Source organism: Scomber japonicus, chromosome 5 (assembly GCF_027409825.1).
Source record: "Scomber japonicus isolate fScoJap1 chromosome 5, fScoJap1.pri, whole genome shotgun sequence".
In the NCBI taxonomy this organism is placed as follows: Eukaryota; Metazoa; Chordata; class Actinopteri; order Scombriformes; family Scombridae; genus Scomber; species Scomber japonicus.
In genome coordinates this window covers 23162173-23177793 of record NC_070582.1, presented here as the reverse complement: position 1 = coordinate 23177793, position 15621 = coordinate 23162173, and the positions used below count along the sequence as shown (strand labels likewise).

General features: G+C 42.4%; 1 protein-coding gene across 1 annotated transcript in view; it reads right to left on the bottom strand.

Moving 5' to 3' along the window:
• Positions 1-4828, bottom strand: part of brsk2a (BR serine/threonine kinase 2a) — a 159586-nt gene extending 154758 nt beyond the window's left edge. The window contains exon 1 of the mRNA XM_053318772.1: positions 4735-4828. Coding sequence (XP_053174747.1) covers positions 4735-4828 — 94 coding nt within the window. The remainder of the gene's footprint in view (positions 1-4734) is intronic.
• Positions 4829-15621: the final 10793 nt, after the last annotated feature.

Below are 15621 nucleotides of genomic sequence, written 5' to 3'. Positions count from 1 at the left end.
CTTGACTGGCCAGGGGTAGAGGGACAGAGAGGGGGAGTGATGGAACGAGGCGGTTGAGAGGAGAGGCGCACTAAATGACAGAGACAATCATCATTATATAACCTCAGCCAAAGTCACAGACAGTGAAAAGGCTGCAGGGTAAGTCCTGGTTCGATTTACTCAAGGAATAGTTTCTGTGTTTGTACCTTTAGCCCTGCCTAGAAAACACTGTAACGCTGATGCCACACACATGCATATACACAGGAAGGCACATATTCATACAAGCTCACAAATAGACAACATATGTATCAGCAGAGACAGACACACACACGCACACCAGCCTCCCACCATTTAGGATACATGTCAGGGCTGAGGGAGCAGAGCTTTGGCTTTAACCAGACAGTCAAACAGCTGAGACCATGAAGGCTTGGCTTCCTTCTCCACAGCTCTGATTCAGCTTGCTAACACAGGGTATTACCCAGCTGGGAACAGCACAGCACAGCTGCTGGGTCAGGGCTTCTCTGACCTGAATCTCTGAAGAAGTCCACCGAAACATGGGGTCTATCATCGTAGCCTTTCATTTGTTTCCCTCACTCGCCAATTTTAGATCAGAGTCTGCAACTTCTTCTAAGCAATCATATGAACACAGGGGGAGATAGACACCTGTGTTTGAGCTCAACATGGGTATCAAGATTATGTTAATGGAACACAGGCTACAGGTCATCAAGAGTTTGAGCACCTGCACTGCTCCCAAGCAGCACACAAAATACATGCAGTTTTTTGAAGATTTGCCAAGTGGTTTTTCCATTGACAGCATTGACGGGGCATACCCTCCTCACTTGTCATCATCAGGAATATCATGTGCTGTGAAACAGTATGGATCTCTTCCACCAGACAGGAAATCTTTCGGAGCACCCATTGATCTGAATCAAGCATCCCCAGCTCACCAGCTATCAATCAACGTCGAATTAATGGTTTTACATTACCGTGCAAAGGGCCAGATTTCCAGAATGGTCTAGTTAATGTGTCCATGTGTTTGTAAGTGTAAATAAATAAAAAGATAGACAAATGGGAGCTTTTCTTCCTCTCTCTCATACCCAAAGACAACCATACGGTGCAACAGTGAAACCCACAGTGAGAGTTAGAAACTGGCCAGCCTTTTACTGACATGGAGACAGCAGAAACAGCTGGTTATCGCTTAAATGCTTTGTAAGTATGGTGAACCCAGAACAAGAACTCTCCAGCAGATAGACAGAAACGGAGAGGGAAAAACAGAGCATGAGTGAGCGAGACACAACATCACAGGCAGCTTTTTGTCAGATGAACAGTCAATATGAGAGACCCTGAAGCACCGATGATTTCGCTCTAAACGTCAATCAAAGAATCAAGGAGCCTACACATCAACCTACAACTCTTAGCCTGTCAATATCCAAGTCTTGCAAAAACAGGGACTTACACTGGATTAACAGGCAGTGTTTTTCAGACAATAGGCCTCTATTCCACTAATCAACAGCCTTCAGGAACAAAGTAAAGGCAAAGCATGGCAGTGTTTTCTGATGCATTAGGGAACAGAGTGGTGATTCAGCCCGTCTTAAGTCAGTGCACTGGCAAAAACACAAATCCACAATCTTCAGCTTTGTGAAACAAAGCTTCAAGAATCTGAAATACAAGAAGGCTGTTACTGTACTCCAAAGCCTGCTGTGATAAGGACATCTGAGGGGAGTTCTAAATTTTAGCAACCTCAGTTGTCAGCATACCATAGCATTGTGACATAGATTAGTACTCCAACAAGGCCAATATTGGAAGTTATACAACCTAATACAACCCATGCAACTGAGTGTGCATGGGGCTGATTCAGTGTTTTAATAGGAAAGTGGATGATTGGCAATTTCAAAGTAGGCCAGTGCAAGAGGAACCTGCTAGAAGTCACACACACACATACAAAGACTCAGCTATTGACACCATATACACTACAGGACCATCCCACAGACAAAATGCACTGGCCAGATTATGTCACTCAAGCACAAAAACTCCATTGCTGGCTTGAAAATGGCCTCCATGCTTCCGTGGCTTCAACCCCAATCAGTAACCAGCCATGCAGACACACCATATCTATAATCGGCATCAGGACCCAATGTACACCTGACAAAGTCTGCAGAAACTGAAGGAAAAACCGATAAAACTAAAGGAAAACAAGTGGAGAGAGATATGGGGCATATCAAAGACAGACAGAAAAGTCTGGTGTACACTGAGCAAATACTTTTCTCAAACTGTTCTGATGCATCCTATTTCATCCTACTGAACAGTGCATGTAGCCTGTGAAATGCATCTGAATTTGCACACTAACATGGAGGTGCTAAGCCAGAGTTGGCCTGCCCATGCTACCTTTGGGCCACGTGAGTGCGTGTGTGAGAGGCAAGCGGACTTTGGCTGTGTAGGGGATTAGATCAGGAAGCCAAACCAGAACCACTGTAGTGGCCATGTGTGTGTGTCAGGACACAGTCTAATCACTTAATGAACAGAACAGCACCACCCCTCTGAGCAGGACAGCCAGATCAACCAGAGGACTTCCGCTTTCTCCCCGCTAATAATACCAACCAACCACGGCCTGGGAGAGCACACTGGGGATTTAGCCTATTGGGCCCTCACAGTTGCCAGGCCAACCCTTTCCGTGGGGCCTGGGAAAGAGATCTGACAGATTAACGAATGGTTAATGGACGAATGGGATATTATGCACGTCATTAATCTGAATAGGTTTGGCATGGACTAGCTACGCAGACGCCAGTAACCAAATGATTTTTCTAACACGGAACACACACATAATGATGGGTCCTGTTATTTCAGCACATTGGAAACGTGGAAATGTAATTGAAATTCCAGGCCAACAGAATTCAATATGAATATGTGTTATTTAATCAGAGCTGTCAAAGTGAAACACTTTAAAGTCCTCCAAATGAAATACCAATGCAGTTTGACATGTGAGCGAGGGACCAAGGACACTTGACACAAAGTATGAATCAATCTGACCTGTAGCTTATGTATGCTTCATTGTGTATAAGCTTAGCGAGAAAAAATGCATGAAAATCTGCCCCAGCACTCACATAAATACATCATGAGCCATGGATGATCTCAGCAACACCATATCATTATATGTCTGTACCCAACAGCCATTAGACACTCTAAAGAGCAAACTGAAAGAAAGCTGAGCCTGTCTGTGAGTGAGAGATCCCCCTGTAAGCACAAATGATTACATATGAGTAGCATTTGTTATTAATCTGTTATAAGAGAACCAACTGGAACAGTCATTTCCATTGTTAGATCCCATTACTACACTCATCACACTGCAGATATGGCAGATATCTTGCATTACAAGTGGAACTAAATTGCCTACGGGTACAACATGGTTTGGAAACATATGCATTTAAAATGTGTTGTACTGCCCTACAGTCAAAGAGGGGCATCAGTTATGAAGGCATTCATACACTGACACCATGGGAAGACACAAAAATATGTCCCATTAATGAACACAGTGGGCTGGCCAGGTGAATGAATTGACCAGGAGAAAATTTCAAGAAAGCATACTGTCTGAGAGAACACTCAAAAACATTTACACGCACACACGGCTGCCCAGCATGACCAGCTGGACCGGGTAGGGGAAGTAACGCCTATTGTAGCCGTTTTAGACAACAGATGGGAGGAAAATCTCTCAACAGGAGAGAGGAGAGGAGAGGAGAGGTGGGGAAAAGTCTCTGACTGTCTCTCTTCTCTCTCTCCCTCTTTAAGGGTGGCAAGCTCTCAGTGCATGCTGCATCACTCCTGCCACCTCTGCCTACACAGGGCTGTGCCTGCCTCCCCTTTCACATGGCTCCACTGGCTGCATGTATTTGCCTGCAGAAGATTCTCACTGCCCAGTTACAACAGGACTGAAGTACTACAGCATTCACTCATACACAAACCAGCATGCAAACATCACCTAAAATAGCATCAAATATTATGGAATGGAGTCCTGTTTACCATGCAACTTTAACAAACTGCAGTGTCATTGCTGTTTATACTAAGATACAGCATGTGCTCCTGATTCAGAAAGCCCAATTACACCCCTTGGGATATATGAATATACAGTAGATCAGTGTAGCTCTTATTTCCCAGCTCTGCTCATGTTGTAATCTGTCAAGGTGGGACCTTTTCCATATCTGAGGAAACCCATTTTGCAGAGCCAACACTCAGAGCCTATAAGAGAAACGCCTGCTTGCTTGCCTGCCTGCCTGCGGAACTAAGAATAGATCAATGTATCAGGCAAATCGGGATTAACGGCGTTGTGCTCCAATCACAGGACACACACATGTACACACAGGAGAGTCGGTACACAAAAAGTTCATTTTCATAGCCCATTACATTGTCATCGTTTTTGGTGTTGGATGGTCTCCACGCTGCTCTGGTGCTGGAAACACACACAGACAAACACACACACACACACCCAGTCCAACGCCAACGCACAGCCAACAAACCAATGTAAAGCAACATCACCTAAAATCCCCTCTGTCCTATTGCGTGAACAATAATTATGTCAGCTCACCGGCAAAATAACAACCCCTGAAAATTGCCCCACCGGGCTGGGCAGGTGTTTGTAACTAAACGGTTAGTTATTTATCACCTGCAGACACCCAGCCGGCCAAATTTCAACTCGCTGCGGAGCGCTCCGAAAATAAATTGTGCCATTTAAGAGGATGCAGCGAGCAAGCTGTCCCAACTAACCTGTCTGTCCTTTCCCGAGCGTCTTCTCCAAACGGTAAGGTCCCACATAATTGGCATGTTGGGCACCGCTGTTGTCTTTACCGGACGATGACATGTCGAATCTGTGTGAAAATCAATACTTTATGATGAAGCGCAGACAATTAAACACTCCTCGCTGGAGGTCCAAGCCGCTGTTGTCTTTCGGTTTTTACTCCACAGCCTCTTCTCTTCCTCTCACTCTTCCTCTGTAGCTTTTTCGGTCTCTGCTCCTACCTCACCCGCTGTTTGAGGAGGTGAGGTTCTCTCTATCTCTCCTCTTTTTCTCCTATAGCTGCAGACGAGCCGCAAGTGCCTTGAATATCATTGTCGGTGGAGGCTGCACTGCCGCTGTGCGTCTGTGGGAGGTGCTGCGGAGCCGTCGCAAGTGATTGACAGCGAAGTCAGCCAACCAGAGAGCCGGACGCCCTCTATGCTGCTGCCCACTTTCTTGTTGCTGGAGGATCTAGTCTTTTTTCCACAAGAGTTGCAGGTTGTAACCCCGACTTTAGATCCACATAAACTTTATGAATTTATTTATTTATGAGATCAAATTATCTGATGTTTTTCCACAACAATTGTTCAATGACCTTAAAATTATTTAAAAATCTCAATAGGCAAATATTTGTTTCAAAAGTTCAAAATCTAAACATAAGATGTCTTCCTACTTCAGTGACATCCATTTTCATCCATTGTGTTGGTGCAAATTCCCAAGAAAATGTTCAATTAATTAAAATACAAAAAACAATTGCCATGCAGTGGACCTGAGGGGTGCTTTCCGCAGTTGGTAATCCGGTCATGAGGACAATAAAAACCCAGCTGAACAGAACTGTTGAAGCTAAACCATCAATATTCCAAGTACCATCTCTCACCAGAAAGTGTTACTGCATTCATAAATATTTATACTGACTTTATTTACTGAGGTACTATTATTGCAGCCAAGGAGAATCAGTACCACAGTGTAGGAGAGTTTCTAGTCTCATCCCCCTCTCGTCTTTCTTTTTTCTTTATGTCCTTTCCCAGTGCTCTCCTCTTTTTTTACCCCTCTCTCAAACACACATGCAGTATACACACGCACAAACACAGCCACACAGTGATTGTGTGTGTGTGTGTGTGTGTGTGTGCAGCAGGGGTAGAGTGTGTTGGCCCTCTGATTCATTTCACACCCCACTGGTCTGAGACCTGTGACTGTGGCTCTGGCCTCTGTCTGCTCCTCACACCCTGAGAGAGTACAGGTGTCAGGGGACACATGCTGGAGAAATACACACACACACATATGCACATTCTTCACACACACAAACACACACATTGTGACCTTTAAATATTCTTAAACAGAGTACAAGGTTGAGGGGGCTGCTGAAATATTAAGTAGAAAGAATTGCATCAACACCCCAGTGGAGGCTACTTCAAAGCTGATGACATTCCAGAAATATTCCCAAGCTTTTCCCCTTAATATTGCTCAATATAACCTCTTTTCAAATTCAATAATCTATATAATAAGACATTACATTGCCATAGTGCATCATCTAATTTGCATTCATATCCCCTCTGTATGCAAGACAAAACACAATATTTCTTAAAATTACACAACTGTGCTGTGCTGTAAACTTAAATGGGCAGCTACAAGCCGAGTTAGGGAATAAAATTTAATTCAAGTTATATATCCTGTGGGTAGGAGATAATATATCAACACAAAGCGAAAGAGGAAATGCACTGCAATGCTTGACAAGAACATTTCCTGCCTCCTCCTCCACTTTTCATTAATGCAGCTAAGTTTACAAACAACACATGCCCCAGTTTAGCGCCTTTGAGGTGTTTGTTGAGCATGTGTGCCATTTCCCCTGATGCCCTTCATCACACTGGGAGCTGGGTTGTGCAGGGAGGTGTGACCCAAAGTGTCACCCACGTGACTGCGTGGTGCCAGGTGGACCGGGCATGTGATGTCAGCGCCAGGTGCCAGGTGGGCATCATCTCAATAATGCATCATGCCCAGCTCTGGCACTGGCAGGCACACCACTTTGAAGTGTTCCAGAAACATCTGTAGCTTGAGTTTTTAATCACCTTGCCTGTACCTCCCTGCTTCCCATCAATCCGTCTCCACTCCTTCACAGCCTATATCCCTCTTTCCCACTTCCCTGCAAAGAAATTAATGAGAAGCCGTCTTAGTTTGTCTTTGAGCTTGTGTGTTAGTGTGTGCTTGTGAACATGTTTATGTGCATATTTACAAACGTTTATCCACAGAGCCACCAAGCTGCAAAATTCAATCAACAGGATAAACAAAATTCAGAACAGCTCCTTTCTTGTGGATGTTTGTGGAATATTCAGCAAGGCAAGAATTATCAAAGAGTTCTGCTAGATGACACAAATTTTCCATTGGCCAGATAGCAATTGGCTGTAACTGCAGGTTCCAGTACTCCACAGGATGTGAATACTAATAGTCTCCTCCCAAAAAACTGATCAAACTAAACAATGCTGTAATGAAGAGCTGGACATCAATCAAGCCATAGAATGGAAGTATATATTACTAAACCTTTTTTTAAAAGTCAAATCTGTTAAGATAGAGGGATAATAATGATAATGAGATGAGAAAAGCCCTGAGAGAGATAGGTAAAAAGAGGAAAGCATTTATGAAAAAGTGGGACATATCTACAAGAGACAAGAGTCCAATGAACTCCAAATGTGAGAGGGAGCCCACACTGCATAATATCTCTACTACACTACCATATAATGAATAGCTTCACAGTCAATTCAACAGGGGGCCTTAAACACATTACCTTACACTAAATGTGTACACATTCAACTCACTCACACACAAATTGACACTCTGCTAGTATTACAATGTTTCCACCCAGAAACAAACACTACAAAACACATGCACATGAACTCTTGGCCCTTCAGGGTTGTACAAACTGGCAATTGCCAACTAGCCGCGTGCTGGAAGCTGTTGGCTGCCACTGGATTGGCCAGCATGGTGCGCTTGATTAATTAGCGTGTCATCCACATACAGAAGAGACTATTAGTGTTCATCTGCAAACATTTAGAAAGCTGGAGAGGAGACGAATGAATGGAAGGGCAATGAAAGGCAATGACCTCTGCATGTTAGATATAAAAGTCACATTTTGCTTGTTCACCTTCCAGAGCTTGGGAAGAGGAATGAGAGAAAGGTGGTAGTAAATATTAGAAGAGAGGAAAAAGGTATCAGGGACAAAAAAGTGACAGCAGAAGAAAGACAGAATCTATTCATAATGTATCTTTGCTCAGGTAACGCAGTTTCTTATGACACCCATTGTGGACATAAAGGATTTATGGTTGGGGGTAGGAAGGGCGTGCCCAAAGGAGACAATAGTACAGGCCACTTACGTGTTAGTGTCTCAAAGATCTCTGTAAAAGGCACATGGCAGACAGTGAGGCGTCTGTTGGCTCTCATTTCCATCTTTCACGTGCATTTCATGTAGATGTTAGTGCAGCTGCTGAATGCATGTACAGAGATGTTCCTATAGACATAAATGGAGAAATAGAAAAGGTAACCAAATCCATGCACCCAACAAAGACGTTGCTGGTAGGGTAACACAAGAAGGATGGCTACATGTGCAGAGTATGAATGTGTCTTGTAGTCATATGCACATGGGGATAAAGTCTCATAATTATCAAGACACAAGAGAACACTTGTGCATGTCTCCAAGGCTGTGTGAGGACTTGGAGTGTGGTACACTTGAGCCCCTGCCACTTCTGTATGCGAATGGATGAGCTCTCACATGCACATACATATGTTTCACTGGCCAGCATGTTCATGTATCATGATCAGTGGTCGGCTGGTGTTCATTTCAAATGTCACTACTGTATGCTGGCTGTACAGTGACATGCCCATGAGAGAGGCGGTGAAGTGAATACTCACCAGTGGAAACTGGCTTCTCTCTCACACACACACACACACACACACCCCCACACACACAGATACTTGGACAGAGAGCTGCAACTCCACTGCCCCCTGCTGGTTAGAAAAATGTTTTCACTCCATCCCCCCAACCTTCTCCACAGTTTCATAATGGATATGGATATGGAAACACTTGACTGTTCCTCTGCAATTACGACAATACACACTTTCATCCAAATTTTGTCAGGCATAATCTCTGCAGAGCAACAGACATCTCACACTGTCTCCCACATCTCACCTCTCTCTACTGACATAATGAAATCACATCCACAGTCATCTGACCCAGTTTGCTTCTATTTCTTCTCAGTGGTACTTCAGCCTTCAAGCTCTAGACAGCACAGTTTCTGTTAACAGTGAAATATGCTGGAGCCTAGAATAAAGATGGATTTCTGTACCCCATTATGAGTCTTAAGACAGAAAATTGGATCCCTGCGCTGCACAGCAATGAACCACTTCAACAAATCTGACTTTTTTTCTTACATTGAAGCACTTAACGGTTGAATATGTAGAATATTTATTAAAAGCTATATATATTTTTTAAATAATACAGCCACGGGGCGTTTTGAGGGGTACAGAATGAAAGTATTGTTTTTCCATAAAAAAAAAAAATTTAGTCTGAATTAATATTTTTTTTTAATTTTGACGGGTTCGACAATGACATTCTGTGTACACTGTACCAGCCAATTAGCGGCCGGAATTGCGGGTTGCCAGGGTTATCTGTTGTTCCGGTGCAGCTACTGTAGGCTGGCACTGGGTGAAATGGAGTTGTAAACAAGCAGAGCCGTGTTGGACTTACTAAAACCAGCGTTTTTTGCTCTCAAGTACAACTTTTCATCACAAAACTTCGAAGGTAAGACAGAATATCTGTTAGTCGCTGTAAATAAGTGGTTGTTTACCTTTGTATTCTTTGGCTGCTGGTTCACTGAGTTTTTAGCGCAATAATAGTGGTACTGTTGAACTCGCCAGGGTCTTAGCTTTCATATGAGATGCTATTTGTTTGTGTACCATGAAGTATCAAAACGGTAGAAATGGAAATGTGGAGAGTGGGTTGACTTTCTGACGCTATTCGGATTTTGATATTTGATCATTGACCTCTTAACGCACGCTGTTCCGTTCACGGGACGGGACAGATGTTAGGAAGTAGCCACACGTTCTTCTGAATGTTTTAAACACCAACCCTTAAACATATATATTCATGCCGTACATAGTTGGAAAGCTTAGATTGTCCTGATTCATTCAAGACCACTCACGACTTATATGGTTGCTCACAGCCGTAATAGTATTAGCGATTAGCTCGGCTAGCCCCTGAGCTAAGTAAGAAAAGCTATAATGCCTACATACCTTCAAAGTCTTCCCTTTATCCACAACGTTCATCTTATGACTCAGGACTTTCTGTACAGCTCGCCAAGTATCCATTCTGCTGAAATATGAAATCCGTTTCCTTCTAACCGGAATACTTTCCTCAATATGTCAACATGTATTTAGTCCAACACGTAATGTAATAACACAAATAACAAACCATGTACGGTCCGTTTACGTCATTTCCTGACCTGTGCGTTTATCTCAGAGTACACGTGACTAGATGTTTACGACCGTGAGCCTCTTCTGCTTCTGACAACACCACACACAAGCCAATCAGTGCTTAGGATTAGGCAGTACATGCAGAGACCTTCTTATATACAGTCTATGGCAGAGACATTGCTGCTACTCCCACAATGTAATGTACCTCGGTGGTTTCAAGTCAATTACAGCGAGGATATGTTCGCTTCCTGTTTTCAAAATAAAAGCACCAACTCTATCGTTATGGTTTTCTTAATAATAAAAGGCAACGGGTGTTTTATTTTGTGAAAATGACCGGAAGTGCGTTACTCGCTACGGCTAACTCGAGCGGCTCCGAATTCGCAGGAACAAAACTTTAAGCAGATGTTATTTGGACAAATTAGCGTCACATTGTGGATCTAAAGGGCTACTTTCTCGCCTAAAAAGGTTAGACATGTGGATAAAGTGGTATATTTACAGAGTTAGAGCTAAATTAAAATCCGGCACCGGACCTGGCAACCCGACTGCTGGAATTACTTTTTGGTTGTTGCGACTACGATCTCGAGACATTAGATGGCGTTGTTCTGCTCATTCTACATATTCTACCTTTAACACGAGAAAAGGAGCAGACAATGCAGATGTAACTAAAGTGGTTAGCTTCAGAAGAAAACAGCGAAGACATATTTGTTATTTTTCATCCATATACACCTGTACACATACACACACATACAGACACAAAACAAGCATTTCCTCTTTAATCATAGCTTTTTACCATTGCAAAGAACATAATTGCAGTATAAGAAGCAAACTGTTAGTAATCATGTAGAGGGTTTGGCTCTGGCGTTGGATAATTAGGTTGGCTGCGTGCGCCTCACTAATCACAGGGACATTTAATGGCAGCGTGGGGTGAAGGACTAAAACAACTACATTTAGCTGTAATAAATTCACTAATCACTCATTCAGCATGCACAATCCCTGTTGTCTCTCTGCCTCATTATCAGCTTGAGCCTTGAGAAACACAACAAATATGGAGTGCAAGAATAGAACAGTATCCTCCTCTGTCATCACTCCATTGTGTGGGCTTCATTAAAATGTGTCAGTGGCATCTTTTGCTGTTTACATTTGTATTAGCTATATTGAGCACCAGATGAGAATTACTTAACAGGTGGTCATTGCATTTTCCAAGCTTTGTTGTGCATTTACTGGAGTTGTTGCTGTTGCTGTGTACAGTGCTGTAAACTGCAGGCACTGCTGAATACAAGCTTTAAATATCTTAGCTATTTGACTAAGCAGTATTTATGTCTTTACACTTTTCCAATTTAAGCGCCAGTTAATCCCCCAACTGGCCCTCAGTCATTCCTTTTTTTTTTTTTTTTTTTTGATTCCTGAATAAACAAAAAAGAACACCATTTTAAAATCACAACTATTTGCCAATACCCATTTAGCCACCATTAAGAGCAGTTGCTTGTGGGTCTGGCTGCATAGGTGACCTTTACCTTATTATCTGTCATACACTGGCCGAGTACCCTTGAAAATGACTCACACAAAGCAAGCCTTTCTCTCTAGCCAATTGGAAATCTGCTTCTGGCAATGTCATTGACTCAAGCCTCCAGGACCCTGCTATGTGTGCAGACTAAATGATCTACTGGACTTACTTGAAAGAGAAATACATCATGTACATTAGGGTGCATGGAGCCTGTTTTTACCCACGACACAAATCTCTCTCATGCATTGAGGGTAAGCAGAAGGATGTGAGAGAATAGGGGGACCTAATCTGATGGGACACATACTGTTCCTGGAGGAGACAGACTTCAAATGTATGGCAGCAGTAACTGTAAATGGTTTCAAAGCAATGGCTGACCTCAACGAAACCTGAGCTATCAGCTATTATCTTATCACTTTTGCTGCATATCCATTCTCTTATTTTTCTCTTCATTCCACATAATCAGCAGTGGAAGATATGTATATTTTACTCAGGAATGTCAAAATAAATGAATCTGTCAATGAAGAGTAAATTAATTCAATCAAAACAAGTCTCTAGTCCTCTAGATTCTGAGTTCAGCGTTACCAGCTATCAGAGATCAGACTATATCATGTATGATAGATAGCAATCTAAAAACATTTACCAAACCTTCCAAAAAAAAAAAGAAAAAAGAATGACTTTGAAAAAAGTCTTCTTGTATTCTTTGAGAAGTGGGTGTATTAAAGATCTCTTTGTGCCACTGGGTAATAGTTGAGGTTCTTGTGATCCAAATGTGTAAAATGCACTTGTGAGCAATCAGATGGAACTTATCAAGAAGCTTGAAAAAATCCTCCTGAGCTCTGAATGGCACTTAATGTATAGAGGAGAGAGATTCATTTTGTGCCAAATAACAGGGGTTGTATGTGGTGTGTGGAGAATCATATACTGATTCTCTCTTAGTCTGTTGCATGTAAAAGTAGATTTGATCACATCTTCGGCCTTCTGACAACAATCAGAAACATATTCTATGTCACATTTGTTGGAAATATTTAGCAGCTCATACATATGACATAGGTTTGTATCAATGCTCTCCACTTTGAGGCTCACAAATGAATCTCTCCATGATACGTGTAACAATTCTAATTGGTAAATGAGTTACCTGAGAAGAAATGAAATGCCTCATTTGCAGATATCCAAAGAAATTATCCTTAGGGACATTAAACCTGTCTTGTAATTGCAGAAAGTAGAATACTGTAAAAGCAAATTATTTTCAAAAGGTACAAAGGAGATGAAAGCTGATTGTGTACCTTTCTTTCTCGCAGTGGGAGCTTCCTGTGCTGCTTAGGGTTCATTCATATGAGGCATATGAGCCCTTCAAGGAAATTCACCTCCAGATGCTGTCTGTATTTCATTTCTGGCAAAGTCAGCCACTTGAGTGGAGAATGCAATGGTTGCTACAATATGACTGATGCCATCCTTTTCTTTTAAGTCCAGAATGAATTAGTAGGCCTACATGTTAAAATGAGCGGGCAAGCCTGTGGAGTCTGTCTGTGGCTGAAGCACATGGGAAACAGAGTTAGAGGGTATAACCTTCTCTTCTATGCTAAACTGGAGTTGTATAATCCGGTGTCAAAGATGTTTAATTAATATATATCAAAATTCCAAGATCTTTGCACATATCTAATATAAAGAGTGGAAGAATTACTCAGATTTGTTCCTGTGACAGTCTGATGCTGACAGCCTAGGACAGGTTTCACTGTGACTCAGCCCAGCATTTCAGCTTCAATCATTGAATCTCAGGTCAAACACTGAGTTCTGAGAAAGAAAAAAAGAAATTTATAACATGTTACTCAACAAATTACTAGGCAATATTTGAGCAGCACTAGGCACACATAATGGTTGTTATTCGTGTAGTATAACAAACACTTTTACAGCGTACAGGCTGTGAGACATAATCTTTTTATCATTTAGTCATTTCAGCTACTTTTATGAATTTGTTTATTCATTATCATTATCAGTTAAAGATATAATTTGTCTTGACTTTAGAGTCAGTGTAAGCAGGACATTCATACTGAAGAACAATTACTGTTAACTATAGCTGTTGGTGTTTCCTCTACAAAACCAGTCAGCCTGCAAGGCAGGTTTATAGATGAACAAAGGCATGTAACAAAGTGGATATGTTTGAGAGGAGGTCTGTATGTGTCTTGTTTAAAGCACTCTTGTATGCTATCAGCGTCCTGTTCAACAACACCACCATGGCCAATGTCACATCACTTCTTTGTGGCAGCAGCAGTAAAAAGTGATTAGAAGAGACAAGATTCACATGCTCTCTATTAATGTTTCGATGGTCTTCACTAGCTTAATAGTCTGCAGGTCAGGCTACAGAGTTCAAGTGGCCTGCAGCTCTGCAGAGAGCAGTAAAAACCCATTAATCATCAGATAAACAGACTGATGGCTTCTGGATGTCTGCTTTTGTGCTTTTAAAATGAACAAAACAAGTATTTCTGACAGTCAGAGGACAGAATGATAGTAGAAATCAGGTGTTTTGTTTAGCTCTTCACAAACTATGAGGGATCCCGTTTTACAGTCCACAAAAGGACTCTATTAAATCAGTAGAATATAAATGTGAACACAAATCACAACTAAATTACAGAGCTTGAATTACTTATCCCCACACCTTTGGCATTAAACATTAGTTAAAGTAACTGTATTATAGCTGTCACAGGAGCAGTGTGATAATAGCTTAAATTGCTCGCATAATTCCATGGAAATTAGGCTAATCTTTCTTTGAAAGATCCTCTAGGACCTAACAATTCAAGGAACAGGTTGTGCTGCTTCTTCAGGTAATGTGCTATACATGCCACAATTCTGATCATAACAATTTGTACAGTGGCATTTAGAGAGAGAGAGAGAGACTGGTACAATGGTTCAGACTGGAGACTGTTCAAATGACAAGAACATACCATGATCTTGTTTGAACAGCAGCTTCAAAGTCACAGAGCAGTAACTTGCAGCAGCTTTTGTCTTTGTCTCAGAGGGAGGGATGGAGAGAGCCCGAGGGGGAGAAGTGGAGGTGAGGTGCAGAAGAAGAGATGGATGGAGAATAGGAAGGAGGCAACAGACGTGGACGATGCAGGGGTGGCTCAGGCTGTCAGAGGCAAACAACAGTGGCAGATGCATTACCAGCGACATCTCCATCCCCACTGACACTGGACTCTGTCTCTGCCACACACACACACATACACACGCGCACAAACACATGCGTCTAAGTTGATTGAAGCCAGCAGTTTGGCCCCTCACCAGGCACAGGGGGTAATGACTGTCACCTTCTTTCCCCATCAGCCCCCTGCCACACACACACACACACACACACACATACATACACACACTCACACAGTGGCACATGTACGCAGAGATACATATACACATATAACGGCTATTCTCTCTCCTACTTTCTCCTCCACTCTCCTGCTCTTTGAAATGTCAGGCTGGCAGGGGGTTGTGTAGGGTTCCTCCGGAGAGCAATAAAAGCTGATTGGAGTTAAAACAGTTGGTCAGGCCTCCCCACCCCAGCATCTGTTGGATTACAGTCAGCCAACCTGTCATCTGTGAAATGAAGGCTAGTATGGAAGGAGAGGGGAAAGGCCACATGAGGGGACAGACAGACAGAGATAGAGAGATGGATGCATGAGACAGAGAGAGTAAGGGATGGGCACACAAATTGGTTTAGTAAAGGCTATGGTGTAAATTAATAGGACATAATGTGGAAAATGAAGTCCACATTTAGTTGAAGGAAAAACAAGCAAAGACAGACAGAGGGATCAAAGGCAAACACAAGGATGGGTGAGGGGTTGGATGGAGGAAAGGACAGACACACCTGACCTTTAGATGAATCATTTCATCTCTCTGTCCTCTAGTATCACTGCCTCTGAACACT